Consider the following 25,294-nt stretch of genomic DNA (forward strand, 5'->3'; position numbering starts at 1 on the left):
AACGGTTCCGTGGAGCGGTTCCGTCCGGTTGCATTGGCTGATGACATTAGTAAGACCGAGCTTTACTTCTCCTGTCACGGCACACACTCGGACAAGATCATCACGGCTAATCTGTAGATTATTTTTATGATTTGGGGAGTAAATGTTGTAAGGATGATTTTAAATATGGCATTTTGACCACGCGTGAGTTTGGGTACTCCAGATATGGCATCATTGAACTCTGCAAAATGTGCAGAGCCACATTATTTTTTAAACGTAATTTTAATAGTGGTCTTTTTCTCCGAGTGGATGTCTACAATTAAAGGTAAGATTTTGCCTATTACGTTTACTATATATATTAAAGCCCATGTAATTGGCGCACCAGAGCAAGTGGGCACATGCTTTAAATATATGTCTGTGTAAGTTTTGTATATGAACGAATCGGTCTATAAAGTTGTTATAAGTTACAATTTAAGATTGGCAGTAAGATGAAAGCATATAACGTATCTGGGTCATTCGAAAAGGAGTGTTTTAAAGTGCGCAAACTTCTGGGGTGCATTTATCTAACAGATTTGCTTGAATTGGCTGTTACATTTAACACAACTGTCATAATGTAATGGCAGTTTGACGAGTTAGCGGACAGGTGTGATCAGGTGTCAACATAACGTGTAGCTATAAGTCTTTTTATTGGTCTAAATCTTAAGGTGATGTAGGTGATTAATCTTGATGCATTTGTACTTCAGTCTCGTGCGTATCTGTCACCCAGATCTCGAGCGCTGGCGTCTCTAATTGTTGCGGAGGGTAATGATAATTTTACTCTTTACCGCACCAAATCTATATTTCCGTACCCCCAATTATTCAAAGAGACATCTGAAAAATGGTTCTTTGTATATAGTCCATTAATCATACTTGCTGCATGTTAATTTGAATGAGTTACCCTACTGCCGTTTTCTTCTACATATTGATTCATCACTCCTAGATTGAAGCTGTTTTGTCACATGGTTCAGCATTGTTTGAGCCTTCACGTTGATCTCGAAATTGATGTGAAATGTCTGATCTCCACCAGTGACAAGAATCCACTTTCAGGACACTCTTAGCGGTGCATCCATCCATGTTGGGGTGATGGAAATGACTGTAATTGCTATGCGCGCCGTGACGCAGAGCTAAAACGCATCTGCTTTGAGATGCGAGTCGTTGGTAATAGTCCAAGGTCAAGACATCGGTAGTCAGGCGCTTAAACAATCTCATAGTAACAGAGAATAACGGCAAAACAACAATGCGCAGCCTACAAAAGAGTCATATGCTAAATGAACGAGTGGCACAGGATAAGGGAGCAGAAAGATGCAGGTGAAGAACACTGCTGCGGGGACAACACGCAACAGGGAGGAGAAACATCAAAAACAAGGGACAAGAGGCCAGGGGGACAAACCTGTGTCAGGCGCCATTTTAAACGCACCTTCAGCAGAGTGCGAAGGAAGCCCTGAAGTTGGTCGACTGTCACATTATATCAACTTTTAGACGTGTTATGATGTAAACTGGCAGTTTTCAGAAAACAATTTTTTTTATATAATAACAGTGCTGCAAACTGCTTTGCATGTTTAGAGGAGAGAGTAAACAGGGAAATGTTACTGCAGACAGCAGCAAATTTGAATTCACCTTCATCATGTCGTCTTGGTGAATGTAATTTCTGACAGAGGTCATTTCTTATGTGGACAGAGGGCTACAGAGATACAGGGGTCACCAGCAGGAAACTCACAGCACCATTCCAAAGTGGGTGGTCATCCCTGTTTCTGGAACTCACCTGACTTTTGTGAGCCGATCAAAATCGAGCACATCAGGAATATGTAGATGAATCTAGATGCCTCCAGATGTGCTAGATGGAAGCTAGACCAAAGCTCCATGGCACCCTGGTGCAGGTTTTTATGACTGAAATAATAAAGGGCAGTGTAAGGGACTTCATATGATCGTTTGGAAGGATCTGAACGGCGTCTTCAAGGAAGGCAGTTCTTCTGCGCTTCATAAGCTCTGTCTGTCTGGATACAAAGTTCATCCTGGAACCTGAGAAAAATCTTAATAGGAGTGATTAAAGGGACTTCTCATTCTCAAGTTATGGAAATTCCTGTGTGTTATTTAATTCGAATGAAGTTCAGATGCTTCAGTTTGTTTATCCTACAAGTTTCATATTGCTTTTTTCCACTCTTCTCATCCTGTCCCAGAAATATTTTCATGTGTGCTTCATAAGTGCTGTACCCTACACTTTAGAACAGTATGGACAGCACAGTACGGCCCCTTTACAACCAGACCTTACACTGAACCTGCTTCAGCAGCTCTGGTTAGGCGTGCCACCATAATATCCAATCAGAATATATCCCCGCATCATCCAATTAAAATGTCTCCTCACATCCCTTTAAAAGCTGATAATGAGCTGACATGCAGGGGCTCTTTCATCATAACATAAGAATGGCAGCATCAAAAGGAACACAATCACAATAAATAATTAATGATATTAATAGTCAAAATAAATAAATAATGATATTAATAGTCAGAATATCACAGTGAGACTGGATCTGTATTCATGTGCGTGCTTGAAGCCCACAGAAGGGCGTGTGTGAAAAGTGCCCAATAGGCTACTAAGAGCCTATAAGCCCCAGCTTTGCCTGAAGTGAGATGGTGATGTGTTTTCATTTGTGATAACTTAAATGGAACTTAAATAGGGACAAAATAATGAAAACATTAAAGAACTGGTAAGAACGTGATGGTGATTGTAATAACCTTTAAAGATCCTGAAATGGAAATGAAACGTATGAAGGCAAAATGAAAGGTAAAACAACAACCAATAGAGTAATAAAATTTAAGTGAAATGCATAAAAGGAAATAAGCTAACTATAAACCAGGTGAGAACGGAGTTCAGTGGGTTTGATCCTCAGGCAAATGTTCCACAGCTCAAGCGGATAACAGCTAAACGCTCCTTCAGCAAAATGAAATCTCCACCCTTGTATGATTCTATTACTCATACAGGGTTTGTACATCTTCTGGGGTTTTAAAACAGTCATTACTGTATATTTCAAATCAGAAGCAATACAGAGCATATATATGGTTATATATATATGGTTTATATGGAGTCAATAAAGGTTATTAAACCAATAAAGTCCCATTCAATTTTTGTCATAAAATGTGATTTTAGAGAAGAAGAAAAAAGCTATGATCAAGAGATGAGGGGAATAAATCTGGACCATTTTGGACTATTTTTAACATAAATGAACAAGGTTCATCACAACTGATATTTATTGCTTTGAACTGTACAAACTAGAAAGAATAATTATACATCGTGTTTATTGAAGTGATTAATGTGCCGTGTAGTGTGAGCTGTACATGTATGCCAACATGTATGATGCATGTACACAGTGTCTGCCTGCACGTTCACCAACACCTGGTTGCATGTACACCGTCTCCTTGCAAGATCACCAACACACATCCTTTTGTTCTTAATATTACAGTCTAGAATGATAAAAAAAAAAACACTTAGCAAGTTCAGGAATTTTACTAACACCTCTCTCTCTCTCTCTCTCTCTCTCTCTCTCTCACACACACCACACACACACACACACACTCTCTTTCTCTCTCTCTTTCTCTCTCTCTCTCTCTCTCTCTCTTTCTCTCTCTCTGGGAAATGAGAAAAGAATCAGGTAATGTTTTTGGGAATACCCAGCCTGGCCGTTGAGTTAGGAAGCAGTCTGTGCTCTTGCCAATGACAGAACAAGAAACATCAAGTAATTTAGCTGAAGGCTGACCACAGACATGGACCACAAAAAGAAACTGTCATGGGTCATAAACTGGAATCCTTCCATAGAGCTGGGGGTTTGTTTTCCTCTCGGGCTGACTGGTTCTCAGCCCTATGATGACACTCTCTTGCAGTTTGCTGCGCATTACAACACGATGCAGAATCTTAATGGAGTCTCCCCAATGCAGTTTATGGGCAGACAGAAATTTAAACGTACAAACTCCAAATGTCCAATACATTCTACTTGGCCTACGTCTAGGTGTCAACATTTTAAAATAGTTATGGATTATGGTTTGTGTTTTTGTAACTGTATGGAAATAAAGCAGTCCTTACTCTGCTTAAGGAAGTTGAATCTGTGCATAATTCATTTACAATGAAAGAGGTCAAATTCCGGATCGGTACTGTGGGTAGATTATGTACATAATGTAGATTCAGTTGACTTTAATTGTAGCTGATGCACTGATGATTGAAACCACTGATTTTAAAGAGAATTGACGCTGTCACCGTGCAGCATTGCTCTGACCTCACTCTGAAAAGCCTTTGTGTTGGAGACAGGCTGTGGCTTTTAAATGGACTCAGACCATGTAGGAGGGCCACGCGGGCGATGGATGACAGCTCAGGAGAGTTGGACGCTTCTCTGAGCTCGGGCTTCAACCAAGGCTGATCTTTGGCATATTGATTTATGCTAATAACCCCAATTAGGGGAATAACTTTGGCATCAAAGAATATTAAAATGCATCAAAGTGGTCTGAGATGAATGGATTAATATTTGAATGACTGGATTAATATTTGATACTAATTCTTCATGTGTTCCATAATGCCTACTATATAATATACACCACTAATAATTTAAAGAAGTAGTTTAGTTCTGTTTTCTTTGTTATTTCTGCTTTGTCTCTCTTTGGTAATTAATGTTGGAGTCAGACTGACCATTTCTAATATGCACATAAGAACTGTGCTATAAACCAGTAATTCGTTATGAAACGGCACTGGTCTTTTGTAATTGTGTTTAGATTCAGGACCTGTAATATGAGAGTGAAAGAGAGTATATGGACCTAACGTGTCTTGCTGGTGCATTTGAAGGGAGCTCCGTGGTTCTGGCAGCCAGCCGGGCGGGGACATGGCGTGGTGAGTCCCAGGGCTGCCCACTCGGTCAGTTCCCGTGTGGGAACACCAGCCTGTGTCTGCCACAAGAACTGCACTGCAACGGCCGGGACGACTGCCCCAACAGTGCTGACGAGGAGCACTGTGGTCAGTGCCTGCACACATGCTGCCTCACACACACACACACACACACACACACACACACACACACACACACACACACACACACACACACACACACACACATATGCTTGTTCACACAAGCATGCGCACACACACAAGCATTCATGCGTACATGAACACACACATGCATGCATGCACAAATACATACAAATACATTTGCATACATAAACATGCATGCATGCATTCATACGCTCCAGTGAACAGTGCAGTGTACTCGTGCCCTGTGTTTTGTGCCTGAAGTCTGCAGAGTCTGGGGTGAGAAGTTAATCCATGTATTTGAGCAGCTTGGCTGTACTGAATAAATTACGCTGGAGCACATTTTGTATAGACTGTGATAAATGAACAGCTTCTCTTATTACGAATCGGTACAGAAGGGGATTGAAGACTATGTTCAGCACCTGTGTGTGTGTGTGTGTGTGTGTGTGTGTGTGCTCATATTGCCCATGACTTCTCTGCCTGAGAATGCTAATCCCCTCTTTGTACCCTCAGGAGATAACAGCGGCTGGGCCAACTTCTTTGACAGGACCATTAAGAGGTCTTTTCCTCCTGAGCCATCCACAGACTGCTGTAAGAAGAACCCTGATGTATTTTAGCCAGTGGCAGCAAAAACAGTGAAGATCAGCATAAACTGATCGGACATCAGTGTAAACCCTCATGGGATGTATTATGCAGGACACATTCTGCTTGATTGCCTATTTCTCTGTTCCTCTCTCTCTCTCTCTCTCTCTCTCTCTCTCTCTCTCTCTCTCAGTTCAATTCAAAGTAGTTTACTGGCATGACAAATAACGGTGCACGCATTGGGTTACAGAGTATGAAGGTATTACATTTAGAGCCTTGACTAGATGCTCTGATCCATAGCGACTTACAACAGTTCATCTCACAGAATGTATCCTAGCCAGTATAATAGGTTAACCATTACCATTAAACTAGGGTGCTGCTAGATACAGGAGTCAGTGCTGATACCTAGAAAGTATTACAAAATGATCATAGGTACAATTCCAGGACAGGGTAGAGTCCTCTGAGGTGGTAGGTTCTGGTGTGAGAGGCCCAGCTAGATCTATGCTTGGCTTTGTAGGCGAGCACCAGGGCTTTAAATCTGAGGCAAGCTGCTAATGGAAACCAGTGAAGGGAACGCCGTCCGTGTTCCTGTGTTGTGGGTTTACTGTAGATGCCTTGATGGTCTGTAGAGGAAGACCATGAGTAGTGTGTTGCAGTATTCAGACCTTCATAAGACAAGAGACTTTGCAAGTCGCAAAGGTGAAACTGAATGATCAAGCCAGGTTTGAGTTAAGATGTATTATAAAAAAATAATGAAACAGCAATAATATAATAATAATAGTAACTCATAACAGCTCAATTATAGCTCATGTATCTCAGAAAAATCGAAAATTGTATACTTTGTGAAAAGATTAAACCCAGTAAAGTTTGGTGTTTGTGTTTTAGTGAGACCGGTATTGCGTGCATAACCCTAACCCTTTTCCTCTCTGTCCCACTCTCCGTCTTTCTCTCTCTCTCTGTTCTTCTTTCTCTGTTTCTCTATCTCTTCTGTCGTTCTGTCAGTCCTGCAGGAGCACCCTGAGAGATGTCAGTGCACTGACACAGAGCTTCAGTGTGTGCACCTCCGCTTGACCTCCGTCCCCCACGTCTCGGCTAACGTTACGTCCCTGTGCGTGTCCCCTCTTTTTTGGCGGGTGTGCTAGTCTGTGCGCAGGCACGGTGGCGGTGTGCTCGTCTCCTGACTGTGCCGCTTTGATGCAAAGCCCCGATCAGGGCTAATTGAGTGCTAATTGAGTGCTGATGCTGATTCCAGTGCTGAATTGATGACTTGTGGCCTATGGCCATGGGTTCAAGTCCCAGTGGATTACATATACTGTACTGAAAAGTTACTCTGGATAAAAGCATAAATGCAGGAAATGTAAAATATACATTTTATAAAATGCAAATCATATCTGCTAGTTAACATCACTTCAGTGCCTTCAAAGTAGCCCTGAGACCCAACAGGAGATACCCAGATAGCTTTCATTTCTGTGCTGTTTCAGCATTTCTAATACACGTAACTGATGTAGCCCTCAACAGTGATCTGTAGCATAACGAGGCCCGTCAGAGAGGGAGAGGTGGAGAAGCGTTTAATGGCTCTTATCTGCATAGGTCTCTAAATCTGCTTCATTGTATATAAGTGAACAGCGATGAGAAGTGTTGTTTACGGTTACCACAGCGATCATCCTTTGTCTCGGCTGTGTGTGGACATGTGAGTTCGTTGGACCATGTCTCTTCGGCTGATGATTCACAGAGCAAAGTTTAAATAGTCAAACTGGTGCCATTTTCTATGCTCTTGGTCCAACAATTCTCGGTTTGAAATTTTTAATAAAGTGTGAAGCATTTTGTCATGTTTTGAGCCTTAGGTGTTATTCCACATGAACTACTACTAGACTCTCGTACTCTGAGGCTGGTCTGGTCTTCTGCTGACCTGTACTACTTAATATCTTTGCTCAGGGGCTCCCCAGAGCTGCGATGGTGGGATGTGTGTGGTCCAGACAGCTGTTTGGGTCACTGTCTCTGGGGGTCCAGACCAGTACCATTTGTCTGAGAATTTGCTGAGGCTCACCTGTTAAAAAAAGAAGAAAAAAGAAAATCTCAGGATGCACCTTGAGTACGTGAAGGGAGTGGCAACTGGTTGGCAACTGCTTCTCATTGGTGCTGTCTGTTTTCTCACAGGTCTCTTAAGAGCAATGAGATTCGAGTATTACCTGAAGATGCCTTTGTCAAATACACAGAACTACAAAGACTGTAAGAACTAAGTTTTTTTCCTTCTTCACGACATACCATACGTTCTCACTAAGTTTGAACAAAATCCACTTGTTAAAGGGGCAGAGAGATTAGAGGCAGGAGGCCAGTAGCATTTATGGAGGGCAAATCTACATTTGTTACCACAGCGGCAGTCCAGGGTCTAAAAGCAGAGGGAATGAGATACAGAAAACAAAGCAGAATGTTTAGCAAAAGACCAGAACACAACGGAGAAGATAAAGGCAACAAAACACATCATATCCAGTACACAGGAACTGTAACACAGTACAGCTTTATAAATCTTAGTACAGCTCAGTACGACAGACGTCTAACATAACACCATTCCCAGTAACACACTTCTTTAAATACCCAAGAGACATCAGGGACTGATTCCACAGGGGCAGATCCAGGTTGGAGGGACAGATCAGGTATTTCTGAGATATTTTTTTAAGCGGTGTAGTAGAATGATTCAGTTCTGAACTGATTGAGTGGACTCGCATCCTGTTGGCTGCCAGACGTTGTTGTGTGCTGAGACTCATTAGGTTTCAGAACCACTGATTGGGGATCTGTGACTTCCCCTGATGCTGGCGCTGTTGTCCTTTAAGTCTTAAGTGGAAACAGGTGAAGACGGCCCAGAGGTCTTCATCAGTTACGTATGATCTTCTGCCGAGGCTTGTACCGCATGCTTGGTTAATTAGATTTCATGATGTTTTCATGAAGTTTGATAAATGTCACATTTCATTTCAAACACAAACAACAGTTCAGGCCCACGGGGTGAATGTGGTATTTTGCTAAAAGTTGTGGCGTCTGTGGACCTTGTTTAGTGATTTTGAACGGTCCCCATTGCCCACTTACTGTGGTCCTGATTCACTAAGGGCTGTAGAAAAGCCAGGGCCAGCGTTGTCCTGCCAGTACCAGCCACACCACATCGTGGGAGCTGTTTAGTGGGTCTGGCAACCAAAGCAACCAGCATTAATTCCATTTTTTTTTCTCTCTCTTTTTGACAGTTATCCCTATCAACACTTTGTTTTAGAGGATATTTCTGCTGAATACAAGCTTTGTAGGTCCTGCTAATGGCGAGTTTTATTAGCATGTTGACCCCAATGTAAGCAGGAGAGGCTGTTAATTGCTAATTAGCTATTTAGCCTGTGCCAATAAGTTGTTATCTGCCACTTTACGGAAGGGTAGTTGTATTAGCATACTCACCAGTGACCTGGCTAGCGCAAAACACTCATAATCACGCCAGTATGTACCAATAGAGTCTCTAGCAATGTGTGCTGTGTTTACTAGGGTATGTTGTCAGTTCTTCTGCGCAAAATATACTTAAAAGAACCTTATCCAAACATAGTTCATGCATCCCCGTGATAATAAGCAAGTCCTTTATTGATAGTCATTAAACATGGGCTCGTTTAAGGTGGGTGCAAACAGCAACACGTTTGTCTCATTAGTAGTCATTAGGTATTAATGAACAAGGGATTCATGAAAAGATTAAAGTCAGAAATGCAGAAACCTTCTTCTCCAAAGATAAAAGCACGCTGCCTTCCTGCTGTCGGTGATGAAATACGTCTGCCTTTGCTATCTCTCCATTAATCATTTCCTTTCTGTCTGGGGTTTTTTTTTAAGGCAACACTCTCCATTGTCCCAAAAAACCAATTTCAGATTCAGAAGGGTTATAAATTCTCCCTTGTCTCAGTTAGATGAATGTCTTTATCATTTACCATAGCGTAAAGCACCATTTGAGTGAAACTGGTTTCGTTTACATCATACTGGGTTACAAGCTAGTGACCTGCTGCCAGTGCTTAAGTAATCGCTGAGAGAACCATTGTGGACCCTTTACCAATTTATCTCACCAAAGTGCTCTTAGTATGCTTGTCTGGCACTGCCTCACAGGATACCATTAACTTTGTGTGTGTGTGTTCTTGCTAAAGAAACTCATGCATCACACACCCAACCACAAATCTTTCAAATCATCGATCAAGCAATCAATGTTAATTTAACTACATTTCTATTTCATTAATCCTGCTGGCCTTAATTTCTTCAACATTTAACTACACTGGCTTGGAAGTGACTTCACTACACTGACTTACAACTTGTGTCTTTTTAAACCAAAGCACTGTGGTCATTCTTGCAACTATTATTATGTTAGGGTCTGCTGAAATCTACAAAACAGATGAGTATAAAATATATGTGTCTTTGAGAATGTGTTTGTGTATATTTGTGTGTGTGTGCGTGCATGCGTGTGTGTGTGTGTGTGTGTGTGTGTGTGTGTGCTTCAGATTTCTTCAGGACAATTGTATCACCTCTGTGTCTAATCGGGCATTTAGTGGATTGTTTAAGCTGCAAAAATTGTAAGTACATATCTGGCATGAGTGAAACACTGTATGAATCTAGAGGAGTGGTGTGTGTGATATATGTGGTTGTGTGATGACTGTGTGTTATCGTATGGTTGTGTGATGACTGTGATATATGTGGTTGTGTGATGACTGTATGATATATGTGGTTGTGTGATAATATGTGATATATGTGGTTGTGTGATGACTGTGTGATATATGTGGTTGTGTAATAATATGTGATATATGTGGTTGTGTGATGACTGTGTGATATATGTGGTTGTGTGATGACTGTGTGATATATGTGGTTGTGTGATGACTGTGTGATATATGTGGTTGTGTGATTACTGTGTGTTATCATATGGTTGTGTGATGACTGTGTGATATATGTGGTTGTGTGATGACTGTGTGATATATGTGGTTGTGTGATAACTGTGTGATATATGTGGTTGTGTGATGACTGTATCACAAATCCACCAAAACATTTTTTCTTGTTATTGCATTTTTTTTCTCTATACGCAAATGTTCCTGACACATTTTTTTTATGTGGCAATTCTGAACCCTTAATTCCACTTGTTTATGGTTCTACCTAAAGGATTATGGGAAATATTACATGATTAATCTGAATGCCTGTGAGAGGATGAAGTCACGACCACTTTTATTCCAGGCTTATGGAGGTTATTGTGTTGCTGTCTTCCACACTTCAAATCCATAATTACCTGCCTTTGAAATGAGGAGAGAAAGAGAGATAATATGTGTGTGTGTTCGTGTGTGTGTGTGTGTGTCTGTGCAAGTGAAAAATATAAAATATTTTATGTGTGTGTGTGTGTGTGTGTGTGTGTGTGTGTGTGTGTTTGAAAGAGAGACATTGTGTATGTGTGGGAGTGTGTTTGAAAGAAAGAGATTGTGTGTATGTGTGTGTGTGTGTGTGTGTCTGTGCAAGTGAAAAATATAAAATATTTTATGTGTGTGTGTGTGTTTGAAAGAGAGACATTGTGTATGTGTGGGAGTGTGTTTGAAAGAAAGAGATCGTGTGTGTGTGTGTATGTGTGTGTGTGTGTGTGTGTGTGTGTGTGTGTGTGTGTGTGTGTGTGTGTGTGTGTGTGTGTGTGTTTGAGAGAGAGAGATAGAGAGAGATTTGGTATGTGTACAATTGTTATTAGCCTCGTAATGTGCATACCATAGTTTGTATTCTGTTTCAGATCTCTGAGCCAAAACTGCATATCGTTGTTAAAACCTGGAGTGTTTGGTCATCTCCACCTGCTTACCTGGCTGTGAGTGAATCAGCACGTTTTAACACACTCTTCAAACACTCTCCCATTAATTGCCTGGTCATAGGCTTCATTTTTCAGGTGGCAGTCAGTATGAAAGACACTTGAAAAAACCCCTTTTGTGGACAGGAAAAGAGAAACTACGTATATGAAAAAAACATGATGGATCCTCATCATACAACAGTTTGAAAATAGTTTATTTAGACGTCTGTATTTTGTGCTGATATATACAGGAGCCTTTAGTTTACCAATAAAAATAAACAAATAACAAATAAACAAATAAATAAAACAAATAAAATAATAATAGTCCTTTGGTATTGAGCTCCTGTATATATGCACATATATTGGATCTATAATGTGGTTTCAAGTGCACGCCCACGATGCTGAGTATGGACCTCAGTTTATACTTTTCAATTCTTTTTTCAGGCAAGGTACCACCACTACTATTACCTTTGTTTTCCTACTGACAGAGCACAGCAAATTCATCTTCTGTTTGTTTGTGGCTACCTGCACACATCTGATAACAAGTATTTTCTCACTGAAAAAGAGCAGACATTGTTGACCTGTCCTTTTGGTCGGACTGCATTTGTCCGTGTAATCATAGTAGTCTCAAACCCCAGAAAGCTTAAGAAACATCCTTGTGAATCATCCATGTAAACAGGAGTCGGGGGTGTAGCTGTGTACTGTGTATTGTGTAGCTGTGTATTGTGTAGCTGTGTACTGTGTAGCTGTGTACTGTGTATTGTGTAGCTATGTACTGTGTATTTGTGTACTGTGTAGATATGTACTGTGTAGCTGTGTACTGTGTAGCTGTGTACTGTGTACTGTGTAGCTGTGTACTGTGTAGCTGTGTACCGTGTAGCTGTGTAGCTGTATACCTGTGTACCTGTGTACCTGTGTAGCTATGTACTGTGTAGCTGTGTACTGTGTAGCTGTGTAGCTGTGTACTGTGTACTGTGTAGCTATGTACTGTGTAGCTGTGTAGCTGTGTACCGTGTAGCTGTGTAGCTGTGTAGCTGTATACCTGTGTACCTGTGTACCTGTGTAGCTATGTACTGTGTAGCTGTGTACTGTGTAGCTGTGTAGCTGTGTACTTTTTATGTTACTGGGTTATTGTGTGAACACTCACATGTCTGGGCCCCCTATGGGCACAGAGAGGAACGTCGAACTGGAATATTGTTGGAATGTAGTGATTTTCCTTTTGTAATAACATTAAGAATAGGCAGAATGAATTTCCTCTGGTCAAATGCTGTGAACACAGCACAACCCTTAAGTAGAGGAGGCTGATCAAAGCTTTATGGGGGTGTGAAGACCCAAGCTGTTTCTTCCTCACACGTATTTTTGTCTTTCTGTGGATAGAATCCTGGATGACAATCCTCTGAAAGCAATCAGTGTGACAACTTTTTCTGGCTTGAGGTCTCTCTTTTTCCTGTACGTACATCCATTTATGAGATTTTTTTCTAATAACTTGTTCCTTTTATGAGCGTGTGTGCTTGTTTTGTTTTAATGTCTTTATACACTTTAAAAAGATAAATGATAACTATTCATGTCAAGTAAGTTGAGAGTTGACACTGAAGGCTGAAAGGATTTGTGGGTAATCCTAGCTCCTGTGGTGGTGTGTGCAGGTCGATGGTGAACACTTCTCTGGAGATGTTACCTTCATCCAAACTCTGCTCCCACATGCCCTCTGTCAGCTGGCTGTATGTATATTGCGGATGATGTGTCTGTATCTCCACTTTCCATCTCTCTCTCCCTCTTTCTCTTGGGACCCATTACACACTCTCTCTCTCCCTTGTTTTGACCCTGTCTCTGTCTCCTGTAAGTTTTTTTTCCTTTTCACGAATCTGTTGGTTTAAGGACAGCTCACTGTCCCGGTCCCTGCGGCCACGTGGTGTCTTGTAGTGCCTCATCCCCATGGCCTCATTTCACAGGGCCTTAAAGGACTGCGTGTACGATGCGTACCCCATAAAAGGGTGTGTTCCCTGGGACTCTCTCCAGCGAGAAGCACCCAGGGAAATGAGAGAGGCTGGTGTACTGGACCATAATCTCCAAAATGAAATGTGGCAAATCAATAAGTATAAATTTAGACCCAGTACTCCTTCACAGGTATATATGGTGTACTCTATACGCTCTCATAAGTGTTATGCCTCTTGTGGGCTGTTCTGGCAGCCACGCTCTGATTGGTCCATCCGGGAGTTGCCCGACTACATCATTTCTGCTACACCCCACAGCTCTAGATCTCTCTGCAGAATGTCCGCAGTAGATGCAGAGACGGAGCTGTAATCAGTTTCTTCCTCAATGCCATCACTCCAATGCTGTCACCTCTGTCACTCTAACGCTGTCACCTCCGTCACTCCAATGCTGTCACCTCTGTCACTCTAACGCTGTCACCTCCGTCACACTAATGCTGTCACCTCCGTCACTCTAACGCTGTCACCTCCGTCACACTAATGCTGTCACCTCCGTCACTCTAACGCTGTCACCTCCATCACGCTAACGCTGTCACCTCCGTCACTCTAACGCTGTCACCGCCGTCACTCTAACGCTGTCACCTCCGTCACTCTAACGCTGTCACCTCCATCACGCTAATGCTGTCACCTCCGTCACTCTAACGCTGTCACCTCCGTCACGCTAACGCTGTCACCTCCATCACGCTAACGCTGTCACCTCCATCACTCCAATGCTGTCACCTCCGTCACACTAACGCTGTCACCTCTGTCACTCTAATGCTGTCACCTCCGTCACTCTAACACTGTCACCTCCGTCACGCTAACGCTGTCACCACCGTCACTCTAACACTGTCACCTCCGTCACTCTAACACTGTCACCTCCGTCACACTAACGCTGTCACCGCCTTCACTCTAACGCTGTCACCTCCGTCACGCTAATGCTGTCACCTCCATCACTCCAACGCTGTCACCACCGTCACTCCAACGCTGTCACCACCGTCACTTTAACGCTGTCACCACCGTCACTCTAACGCTGTCACCGCCTTCACTCTAATGCTGTCACCTCCGTCACGCTAATGCTGTCACCTCCATCACTCCAACGCTGTCACATCCGTCACTCCAACGCTGTCACCTCCATCACTCTAACGCTGTCACCACCGTCACTCTAACGCTGTCACCGCCTTCACTCTAATGCTGTCACCTCCGTCACTCTAACGCTGTCACCACCGTCACTCTAACGCTGTCACCGCCTTCACTCTAATGCTGTCACCTCCGTCACTCTAACGCTGTCACCACCGTCACTCTAACGCTGTCACCGCCTTCACTCTAATGCTGTCACCTCCGTCACTCTAACGCTGTCACCACCATCACTCCAACGCTGTCACCTCATTCACTTCACCTATTTCATTCATCTTGCTAATTCATTGGACTCATTTCAAACGTTTTGCTAATTCATTGGACAGGTTCTCAGATATCATTGCTTTGTGTCTATGTGTGTTATTAATGTGGATATTCTTGTTTTTGTACAAATAAGGGCAGTATCAGGGCAGAGCACTGATTACAGTTAGACACATAGATCATTCACAAACATGAATGACTCATGGGGCAAAGGTCCGTGATGTGAAGAAATTTAAACCGAACACCAAGTTTTGTAATGTGAACATGAAGTCCCTTAATTTCAGTCACTTTCTTGGCATGGAGTAAAGGTTTCCTATAAAGATAATTATTCTTGTAAACCAGTGAAATGAACTTTAATCCTTCTTTTGTCAGCACAGAAAACATTTTATCCCTGTTTTATCCCCCCCAGAACACACAGAGAATGATCCTTCCTGGTTATTTAGCAGATAAGTTGGTATTTGCACGCCATGGAGCTCATCATCATACGAGTCAATGTTATACAGCATCCACTGAAAAGTCCAGCTTGCTCTCTTTTAGAGCTCTTCCATCTCTTTTAGAGATGTTTACCAGACCTGCCGTGTCCAAAAACCCTCAACCCGGTTTACATCGCAGTCTGGAGAAGCTGCTGCAGACCTTTGCAGGTCTCTATTGCGTTTAGAAAGTGCATGTTCACCACCACGGCTTTCTTTCCCCAAGGAGATCTGGTTTAGTGACTGGGCTGAGGAAGTTGGTGTAATGCTGCTGAGAGCCTGTGCCTCACGTGGATGTGGGTTGAACAGAAGAACAGCGTGTTCTCATCCACTGGCCTTAATTGACCACAATGCCTTGCATCATCGCCACCTCCAGATGAGTCAGGGACGTTTGACAGTGGTGCAGCATGATGGCTTTGTTTATTTGTTTTTGTTTGTTGTTGTTCATTGCCGCTGCTGATATTTGCCACACAAATCAAGCCATAGCGGTTTGGGTAATGCAGCCTAATTCCGCGTGCCCTGCCTGGCACATCACCGCTGTGTGTGTGAGGTTTGATAAATACAGTAACACGGTTTATATAAAGAGTAACCCAGTTCATAGAAAGAGTAACCCAGTTCATAATGAGTTTTGTGGCATGAAGTGCTTTTTGTCGTAATGCGTTTCCACCAACAGCCGTGTTCTCTTGTATTTCTGCTCCAAAGGGACTTTGAAGGAAACCGCATACAGGGAGTGAACCACTCTACCCTGCTGTCCTGTGAGGAGCTCACTGTGCTGTGAGTAAGAGCCAGACAGCTGGAGTCTGGGTGCAGAAGGAGAGAAGCAACATAAGGGAGGAAAGGAAAGGAAGGAGTGTGGCGTCTTCAGAGGCTCCTCAAGAGGCGGGACAGGAGACGCAGGGCAGAGAGAGAGGAGAAGAAAGAAATGGAGCTGCTCTCAAATGTGATGGACCTGAAATCTAATTAAAAAGGCAGTCTGTAATAAGATGCATTAGTTCTGATCAAAAACACAAAGCCTGCCGCTGCTGTGGGCGCACTAGCTATGCGTCTGTGAAAATGTTGATGGGAACAGTTCTCCTCACACCTGCTCAAGGTGTCGTGAGATAAACACGCTGTACGCTGAGAGAACACGTGGATGCCGGATCAGAACGATTTACCTCCATCACAAACAGTGACTGAAAAACCCCAAACCTTTCAGCATGTTTGTAGCAGTGGTTACCACTGATAGTTTGCCTGGGAACTGTTGCTATTTGAGAGGATATATAGCTGATCATTTCATAAGAATGCGTTTGATAGGCAGTTGAGCCCATTTTGGTTCTCATATTACTTCACTGTTGTGTTTATTGATATATGTCATCTGTCTTCTCTGTCCTACAAGTCTTTTCACAATAAAGGTTGATGGGTCCACAGCTCTCCACTCTGTTGTTGCCCCCAGATCGCTGCGTTCCAATCAAATTAAGAGGGTCCCGGGGAATACGTTCCAGAGCCTGCATGTGCTGGGAGAGCTGTGAGTGCCTCTGTCTGGACGCTTGAGTGTCCACGTACAGAGCAGAGCAGGCGTTCAGTAATGGTCCGTATGTCTGCCGTTTCTGCAGGGACCTCTCCGGTAACCTGATCAAGGATCTGCCTTCTAACCTCTTCCGAGGCCTGCATGCCCTGCAGATACTGTGAGTAGCCTTGGCTGTCGGGGATTTGCGATCGTAATAATGTGCGAAGGTAGAATATAAAGGTTTTAAGCACACCAGACGATCACTCCGTGTTGCAGTGATGCTGGTGCCCATATCACGTTACAGTCATGATCTTGTCCTGTGCAGGAATCTGTCCCAGAATCCACTGAGTGTCATTCACCAGAACCAGTTTGATCATCTCACCCAGCTCCAGTCATTGTGAGTTACACGTTCATCTGAACACATGTGATCTGCATGTGCTTCATGCAAATATTACACCATGCTTGACACAGATGCTATATACATGTACTGTACTCCATGTTAATGGGATCGTTTAACATGGATCGTTAGTGACTGTTTGGCTTGATGACTAAAGCATACACTGAACCTGTGTTTCTGTGCCACTGCAGTCTGCAAATTGATGTTAAAGTAAAAATAAGAGTCTGTGCAAGTCACCCTGTGGCCTGAGAGAGACCTTCTGACCTTCCTTCAGGGGCCTGGATGGTGTGGATATCCCAGACATTCAGACACGCATGTTCCTGCCCATGAAGAACCTGTCCTACATGTACTCGCATCACGTTGCTTTCTTTGGGATTACAGTAATACACAGATTAACGAGAGATTATTTCTATGTCATTTTGCAATGCAACAAAATTGTGTCTGACATTGAAAGCTAAGGAACCGTGTATTCATCTGCAAACACTTATTTACAGGCGGTATACTGAAAAGACGGTCAGGCACAGCATTCAAACCCCCGATAACAGTTCCATCACCACGTTCTCCACAGATACTTCAAGAAGTTCCAGTACTGCTCCTACGCTCCACACGTCCGGAAGTGCAAACCCAACTCGGATGGCATCTCCTCCTTCGAGGACCTTCTGGCCAACGAGGTCTTGCGCGTGTCCGTCTGGGTGATGGCCTTCATCACCTGCTTTGGCAATCTCTTCGTCATTGGCATGAGGACGCTGATCCGTGCTGAGAACAACCTGCATGCCATCTGTATCAAAGCTCTCTGCTGTAAGTCCCGGAGTCACAACCTCAGCGTACTTCAGCCCTGTGATGTCTGTCATCCTCTGCTCTTCCAGTCTTTACAAATCAGCTTAAACTCAAAAGACATTTTCCATGCATAATGTACAACTGCTCTCTTATCTATAGGATGGGCAAATGTTCAAATAGATGGTGAAATTATCCCTTACATTCCAGGCACCTGTACCTTCAGAGCGTGTTTTAAATAAGGGCTCACATAAGTGTTTTAATATTCAAAGTCCTTTGCTAACGTCATGCTTCTAAAAAGTTCACCCCTGTAAGAGTGGTTATTAAGCTGTGGTTTGGCATGAGTGGTTATTAAGCTATGGAGCTGGTGGACTACAGCAAATGTCTGTTCCTCTTTCTCTCAGCTGCCAAAGAAATCTTTCAGGTGTGAGAGCAGTTGACAAAACAATTTCCTGTTAGAAGCGGCTTATCACAGAGAAGAGAGCCCCTTTCTTTCGTTTCTCACTCGGATCTCTCCCTCTCTCTCCTTCTCTCTTTCTCTGCCTCCCTCTCTCTTTCTGTCTCAATCGCTGACCAGGCAGGTCACATTCTCCAGGTTGACGTCTTGTTGTCCAAGACATTCTTCTACTGACTGAAAATCTGTAACCTTGTCACTGTTCCCTGAGCTCTGCCACACACGGCACTCAAAAAAGTCACATCTCCACCTTTCCAAATGTTTGGCCTTGTTCCCTTCTGAATGTCCAATTCTACGAAATAAAGAACCATTCTTGGTGCTTGAAATTGTTCCAATGCAACACAAAATTGATGGTCACACAGAAAAGGTAAATAGAAATCAAAGCTATGAAATACAGTGCTGGATGTGCAGCCTTAGAGACAGTTTTGTTGCACTGAAAGAACCTTGTGCCGCTGAAATGCTTTAACACTGTGGGAGATGCCCCAGTGTCACTGTGTTAGCAGAAGAAGGATGTACGAAGTGTTTAGCCTGTCAGTAATAGCGTAGCATCTGTCTTTTCATGCTCACTGGTTTGCTTCTCAGCAGTGGCAGCTTTTTTTCGACAATGCACTGACAGAGTATCAAGTAAACAAACTAAATTTGATGCATAATTAGCCATAATTAGCGCATTCCATTCCATAAGTGCATTAACGCATTAAACTGAAGCATTTGACAGGTGATCTTGTCCAGGCCGACTTACAATGTCAAGCATGTTAGATGCTAATGTAGTCAGGCCCAAGGACTCCACTATATTGGTTGAGCGGAGTGCATGCGCACTGATGGGGGGACTGACTACCGTCGCCCACAGGGAAGGTTCTTATTACCCACTACACCGAACAAATGAATGAATATTAACTGCTGATAGGACAGATGCATCTTTGGGTTTCAGTCGTCTAAATGAAATGTGCTAAATATTGTGCAGTGCTCAAGGACAACACGTATCCGCAGGGAGCAAACGTTCATAAAAATGATTTGCTGTATAAAATAAGGAATTATGTTACCTAATACATTTACCACACGGTGTATTAGATTTAGTTACAGAGGAGGGATTATTGGCAGTGATAAGTGTCAGAAGCCACAATCATATATTCCTGCCATGGGAGTCTTTTGAAGTAACACCCCCATGTTCTGACTACGGTGTTTAGCAGCCTGGGAGGATTAAGAGTATAATACTTCCTGGCCACATCTGTCTGTTGAAGAGTGTCATTTATATTATCAATGCTATGGTAACATTTTAATCCGTTTCTACTCTTGCACTGTTTGAGAAGAGGCTTCGGCTTTTAAGCTCGTCTCCTCACGGTACCCCACGCACAGGTGCGGACTGTCTGATGGGCGTCTACCTCTTCTTCGTGGGCGTGTTTGACGTGAAGTTCCGGGGCCACTACAACAAGAGTGCCCACCTGTGGATGGAGAGCCGGGAGTGTCGCACCATGGGCTTCCTGGCCATGCTCTCCTCGGAGGTGTCCATCATGCTGCTCACCTACCTGACGCTGGAGAAGTTCCTGGTCATCGTCTTCCCCCTAAGCCACTTGCGGCCGGGCAGGGGTCAGACCTTTGTCGCCCTGGCCACCATCTGGTTCTTGGGTGTGTCCATCGCTGCCGTCCCGTTGCTCAGTGAGGAGCTGTTCGGGAACTACTACGGCCGCAACGGCGTTTGTTTTCCCCTGCACTCCGACCGCTTCGAGAAGCCCACGGCCAAAGCATACTCCACAGGCATATTTCTGGGTGAGTGGTAACTGTGAATTATCATGTTTTATTATATATTGATGTCTGTGACTTTACACTTTTTAAAAGGGTTCTGCAAAGGGTTCTGTATGGGAGTGATGGGTTCTGGATGAGTAAATGACACTTTTTTAAACATGTAAGCATTCGTATGTTTGTATCTTAAGTGACGCCAGTTTGTCATCTTTAGTTTGATAAAACAAGAAAAATGTGTCTGTAGACAAACTGACTCTTAGGATTCTAACAAGGGTTTGAATCCACCCCAGACTGTAATCAGTAGTCATGGTAAAGGATTCATACGAAGAAAGACTGGTGTGTACAATATTCCTGTTTTTTTTCAAATATCAGTTAATACGTTGTTCATTTGTGTTTCTTAGTCTTGTCATGTACTGTGGTGTAGTGACAGAAAGCATTTTCCACCACATTAACTGCGGTAGCTGTGGTACAAGTGGGACCCCCCTCTCCTCCCCTCTCCTCATCTCTCCTCTCCTCCCCTCTCCTTCCCTCTCTCCCCTCTCTTCCCCTCCCCCCCCTCCTCCCCTCTCCTCCCCTCTCTCCTCCCCTCTTCTGACCACTGTCTCTCCGATCCGACCCGCAGGACTCAACGTGGTGGCCTTCATCATCATCGTCGTCTCGTACTCCAGCATGTTCTACTCCATCTACATGACGGGCACGAGCGCCACCGACCTGCGCAGCCGGCTGCGCAAAGACGTGGCCGTGGCAAACCGCTTCTTCTTCATCGTGTTCTCTGACGCCCTCTGCTGGATACCCATATTTCTCGTCAAAATGTTCTCCCTGCTGGAGATGGAGATTCCAGGTGAGAGAGCGTGAAAAGACTGTACTGCAGCACATAGACCAATACATTTATGTTTATTTTGAAATAAGACTTTATTTATTGTGCGTGTTTATTTATTTATATTTCTAAGACATTAGTTACAGCGCAAACACACAGACAAACACTGACCGGCTTCCCTTTGAGGCTGTAGCGCTAGAAATGTAGAGGGCTGAATGTTAAAGGGGAAAGTGTCAGGGGCGAATATGTGGACGCATTGAAAAGGGCAGGATAGGAATGGTAGGAGTTTCGATTTTACAGAAGATTTTTTCATACAGCTGCACAGTCATGTAATATACTCATAATAATAATAATAATAATAATCTTTATTTGTATAGCACCTTTCATGCATACATGCAACTCAAAGTGCTTTACAGAATAAATAAAAAAATAAACTTTAAAAGGAAGCAAAGATAAGAAAACAAAAAATAAAATATTAAAAGAAATTAAAGATAAAAAAGAAACAACATAATAAAATTATGTAATAAAGTGACATTATAAAATAATAGACAAAATAATGTAATAAAGTAAATAAGATGGCACACTCTGTGCTCCGTACCATGTAGTGAAATTGGATTGGATCGAGAATCTTCTACAGTAAGATTCTATTTAGGTTGAGGCATAACTCTTCACTTTCACTAAAATCAGGCTTTGTCCTTTTTCCCTGTGTGTAAGGAACCATCACGTCGTGGGTGGTGATCTTCATCCTGCCCATCAACAGTGCATTGAACCCCATCCTCTACACCCTAACCACCAGCTTCTTCCGAGAGCAGGTGGGGTTACTGCTGTGCCGGTGTCACTCCACCCTCAGGAAGCACGAGCACGGGCCTCCATCTTGGGCCTGGTTGCCCGAATCTGATGAGCCCGTTTGCGTCAGAGGAAAGCGTCCCGCAAAGAACCCCCGAAACTTCACAGGTGTTTAGGTCTGCTGGGGGTGTGCGGAGTGTGTGGGGGTGTGTTGGGGGCGTGCGGAGTGTGGAGGGACCCACATTGCACACTGAGCTGAACATGCTTGGCTTCAGCTTGGCGGGACGTGAAACAACAGATGAAGAAGAGTTGTTTATAGCCTTCCACAAGGTTACGAATCAAGACAACACAAAATCTGAACTACATCTGCGTCCAAACATTCAACCACGTCAACCAGACTGTCTGCCTGCCTGCCTGCCTGTCTGTCTGTCTGTCTGTCTGTTTGTTTGTTAGTTTGTTTGTTGTACTGATAAACATAGGCATTCTAAACGACATGTGAAGCTAATGTTCCACTACAGCTACCACAGGAGAGCTTCTCAAAAGCATCGACACTGAAGTAAAATGGTACGACTAAATGTCTTTCTTAATCCTAAACACTCTTTAGATGTTCGGTCAGTTAAGGTCCTGAAGTTTTTTGTTCTTGTGTAAAGCACAAGCTTATACAAAGCTGCAATTTTTACACAATATTTGTTTATTTTTGTTGGAAGCTAAGTAAGGTTATGAGGAGTTAAACCCCAAGTGCTTAAAAACCTTACACTCTCATGAATTTAAGATAATAATGCTTTTGGGAGACTCATCCTGAGCTTTAAACAATAAATATCCATTTTGACATGTAACAATTCTTTTTGGTGATTGTTTGTATATTGATTGTCACTTTATTCGTCAGATGGAAAACAGTGTGTAATTTCCCCCATTGTTGTCACAAAAGTATACTTTTTGTATACAACTTGTAGGCTACAAGTTTACAAACAAAACGAAACCTTTACTGTGTGGCCGACACTTTTCTTTCCTTCATTATTTTCATGTTTCATCTTTTTGGAGTCCGTGTTTTGTAACTCTATCAGAATGTCTCTTGTAATCGTTTGTAATAGTTCATGTCTACACCGTGGTCTATACTGCAGAACTTGGCACCGTCTTCAGGTCGCGCACCTCACCGGAACCTCCGTGCAGCAGAACCACCGATCGTCGGCTCGGTATCGTTTCATCCACCGGGGTTACTAGGGGGAGGAGCTTAGCTGTTGCTACGAAGGCGGCGTTGATGGACAGTTTAGTGGAAAGTACCGTCTCCGCGCGCCTGGACCCCCGTGCAGCATCAGCGCCGAACTTTGGAGACTCTTGAGGATGCTATAAATGACCAGAATCTCTTTTCATACGGTATGATTATTCCTTGCTTATCAAAGCTTTCAACATAGAGCTGATTTGGTGGTATTAAGTGTGGCCAGTAGATGTAAACCATTCATTACAATTAGTAATTCGCATTTTTGGAGATCTTACTGATCTTATCGATTACTGCTAGACTCGTCGTTGTGTATTAGCTTACTGGGTTTTGTAAATAATCAACTGTTCGCTTTGCGCCGACCCAAGTTCGGAGGCAGAAATGCGTACTGAAAGATGCGGCTGCAACACGTTCAGTGTCTCATAAAACCTGCCAACGCGCCAGCATCCTAAAGAGGACCTCTGTGGCTTCATAGAGTGCAATGAGTTTTATTGTCACTTTATTGTCTGATATCATTATTATTAACTTTGTGCGACACAGAATTTAGTAATGACGTGAACATGTTGGTCTAAAAAAATGAGTTGGCAAGAGTTGGGTCTGTGAACCCTCTCATTAAGTTCATATTTTACTGTTCATTTCTTTGGTGAAGAGTCTCAGACAGTTGACTGATGCTTCATAAATTGATTATGGCCTATATCTTAATTCAGTCTAAAAATGTATGCAACACAGACTAGGACTTCATTAAACGTCAAATGTCTTTTGTATGATGCTTATTATGTAAAGCAGAAACAAGCAGTCCAGATCTAACATGTTCAAAGTTTAGTTTACTGTGAGACCATTGAGTTGTTTCTAACTTCCTCAAGTTCCTCAACCGACACGGACTAATTGGAATCATTCTTCTGGCCCCAATACTGAGGAACATACAAAGCCAAATCATGCTCAGATGTTCATAGCAATATTCTTCATTAAAATGTCTGTGACTATTACCAAAGTTTGTTGTATTGTGTTTGTTGTAGTTCAGTGTGCTTTGTGTCATATGATACGCTTAACTGAGCCTTCAGGGTATAAAATATTTATGTGTCATTACACACGTTTTACGTGGAAAGCTGGACTTATATCAAACATTCTCAAGTGTCTTGTGTAAACAGATTATTTCACTGCTATTACCTAGCAAACCTCCATTTAGGCTTACATTACTCAATAGATGATACAGTACGATTGATTAGCACAGACTCTACCTGGTATATGCTGAATTTTATTCAGAAGCATGGCTTTGATCACATTAAAAGCTCAGCTTGTTTCTTAGGCAACCAGAGACCCTTGCTTGGTGATTTGCTATAAATATGTGTGTGGGCTAAAGGCAGAGTTATGATTTGGTAACATTTACATAATCCTGTTTCTCTTCTGCCTCCATTTTGTAGTGCGTGTTGGTTTCCTCTTAGGTGATTGCTCCACTAAAACAGCAGTGCTGTATGTGCGTGGGTCAATACTGATACGACCCACATGATGGTCCGTGACGTTATAGCGTGGCACGCTCACCGCTCCGACCCCTCACGTCACCTGTGTCAGGACATACCTGTGCGAGGGGGCGGCGCCCTGTTTTTTGACCTCTGACATCTGTTTATTTCCTTTTTTGTATTAATGCTGTATTAATGCTTGGTGCATAAGCACAACACATTCACCTGGCTGTAACTGGATATACTCACAGTGTTCCCCTGTGTCAAAGCGGATGATCAAGGCAGGTCTTACACCTGCCTCCCTGCACCTGCTGATGGGTTTTACATCCTCCTCTGAATAGTTATTGTGTGCTTCCATTTGGTGAAAGGCATGCAGGCTCCTCCTCTAACTGTTGACAGACAGGCAGTGTGGAGGACAGGTGCAAGATGGAGACCTGAAAGCCCCCATTATTGGCAAGGTGGAACGCGGTAGCTCTTTGATGGAAAGCTGGACCAGCATGGGAAACGTGGCACTGCTGGACGTTCCCCTGGTTTTAGCAGCAGGGCATTCATTGGTTCTTCACCAGTAAGAGCTTTCATTGGTTCTTCACCAGTAAGAGCTTTCATTGGTTCCTCAGCAGTAGAGCTTTCATTGGTTCTTCAGCAACAGAGTTTTCATTGGTTCTTCACCAGTAAGAGCTTTCATTGGTTCCTCAGCAGTAGAGCTTTCATTGGTTCTTCAGCAATAGAGTTTTCATTGGTTCTTCACCAGTAAGAGCTTTCATTGGTTCCTCAGCAGTAGAGTTTTCATTGGTTCTTCACCAGTAAGAGCTTTCATTGGTTCCTCAGCAGTAAGAGCTTTCATTGGTTCTCCAGCAACAAGAGCTTTCATTGGTTTCACAGCTATTACCTGTAATATGTTCCTCTGGATTTGACTTAAAG

At 43.1% G+C, this 25,294-nt stretch overlaps 2 protein-coding genes across 3 annotated transcripts in view; both read left to right on the forward strand.

The window, feature by feature from the left end:
* rxfp2b (relaxin family peptide receptor 2b) lies at window positions 1-21,885 on the forward strand. 2 transcript variants are annotated; one of them, XM_076977346.1, is made up of 18 exons: window positions 1-304; window positions 4,844-5,011; window positions 5,537-5,614; window positions 6,608-6,713; window positions 7,763-7,834; window positions 10,108-10,179; window positions 11,364-11,435; window positions 12,792-12,863; window positions 13,058-13,132; window positions 15,952-16,023; window positions 16,682-16,753; window positions 16,842-16,913; window positions 17,061-17,132; window positions 17,407-17,478; window positions 17,701-17,930; window positions 19,714-20,124; window positions 20,720-20,938; window positions 21,629-21,885. In XM_076977346.1, the coding sequence occupies exons 1-18, from the start codon at window positions 205-207 to the stop codon at window positions 21,874-21,876; spliced, it is 2,283 nt and encodes a 760-aa protein (XP_076833461.1). In that variant the 5' UTR covers window positions 1-204; the 3' UTR covers window positions 21,877-21,885. The 2 variants fall into 2 exon arrangements, with proteins under 2 accessions (XP_076833461.1, XP_076833462.1); XM_076977347.1 differs by lacking the exon at window positions 15,952-16,023.
* A 1,100-nt stretch (window positions 21,886-22,985) lies between these two features.
* The window catches only part of frya (furry homolog a (Drosophila)), a 59,538-nt gene continuing 57,229 nt past the window's right edge, over window positions 22,986-25,294 (forward strand). The window contains exon 1 of the mRNA XM_076977343.1: window positions 22,986-23,074. The gene's annotated coding sequence lies outside the window, so the exon portion shown is untranslated. The remainder of the gene's footprint in view (window positions 23,075-25,294) is intronic.

This window comes from Brachyhypopomus gauderio, chromosome 16 (assembly GCF_052324685.1).
Source record: "Brachyhypopomus gauderio isolate BG-103 chromosome 16, BGAUD_0.2, whole genome shotgun sequence".
NCBI classification, from domain to species: domain Eukaryota; kingdom Metazoa; phylum Chordata; class Actinopteri; order Gymnotiformes; family Hypopomidae; genus Brachyhypopomus; species Brachyhypopomus gauderio.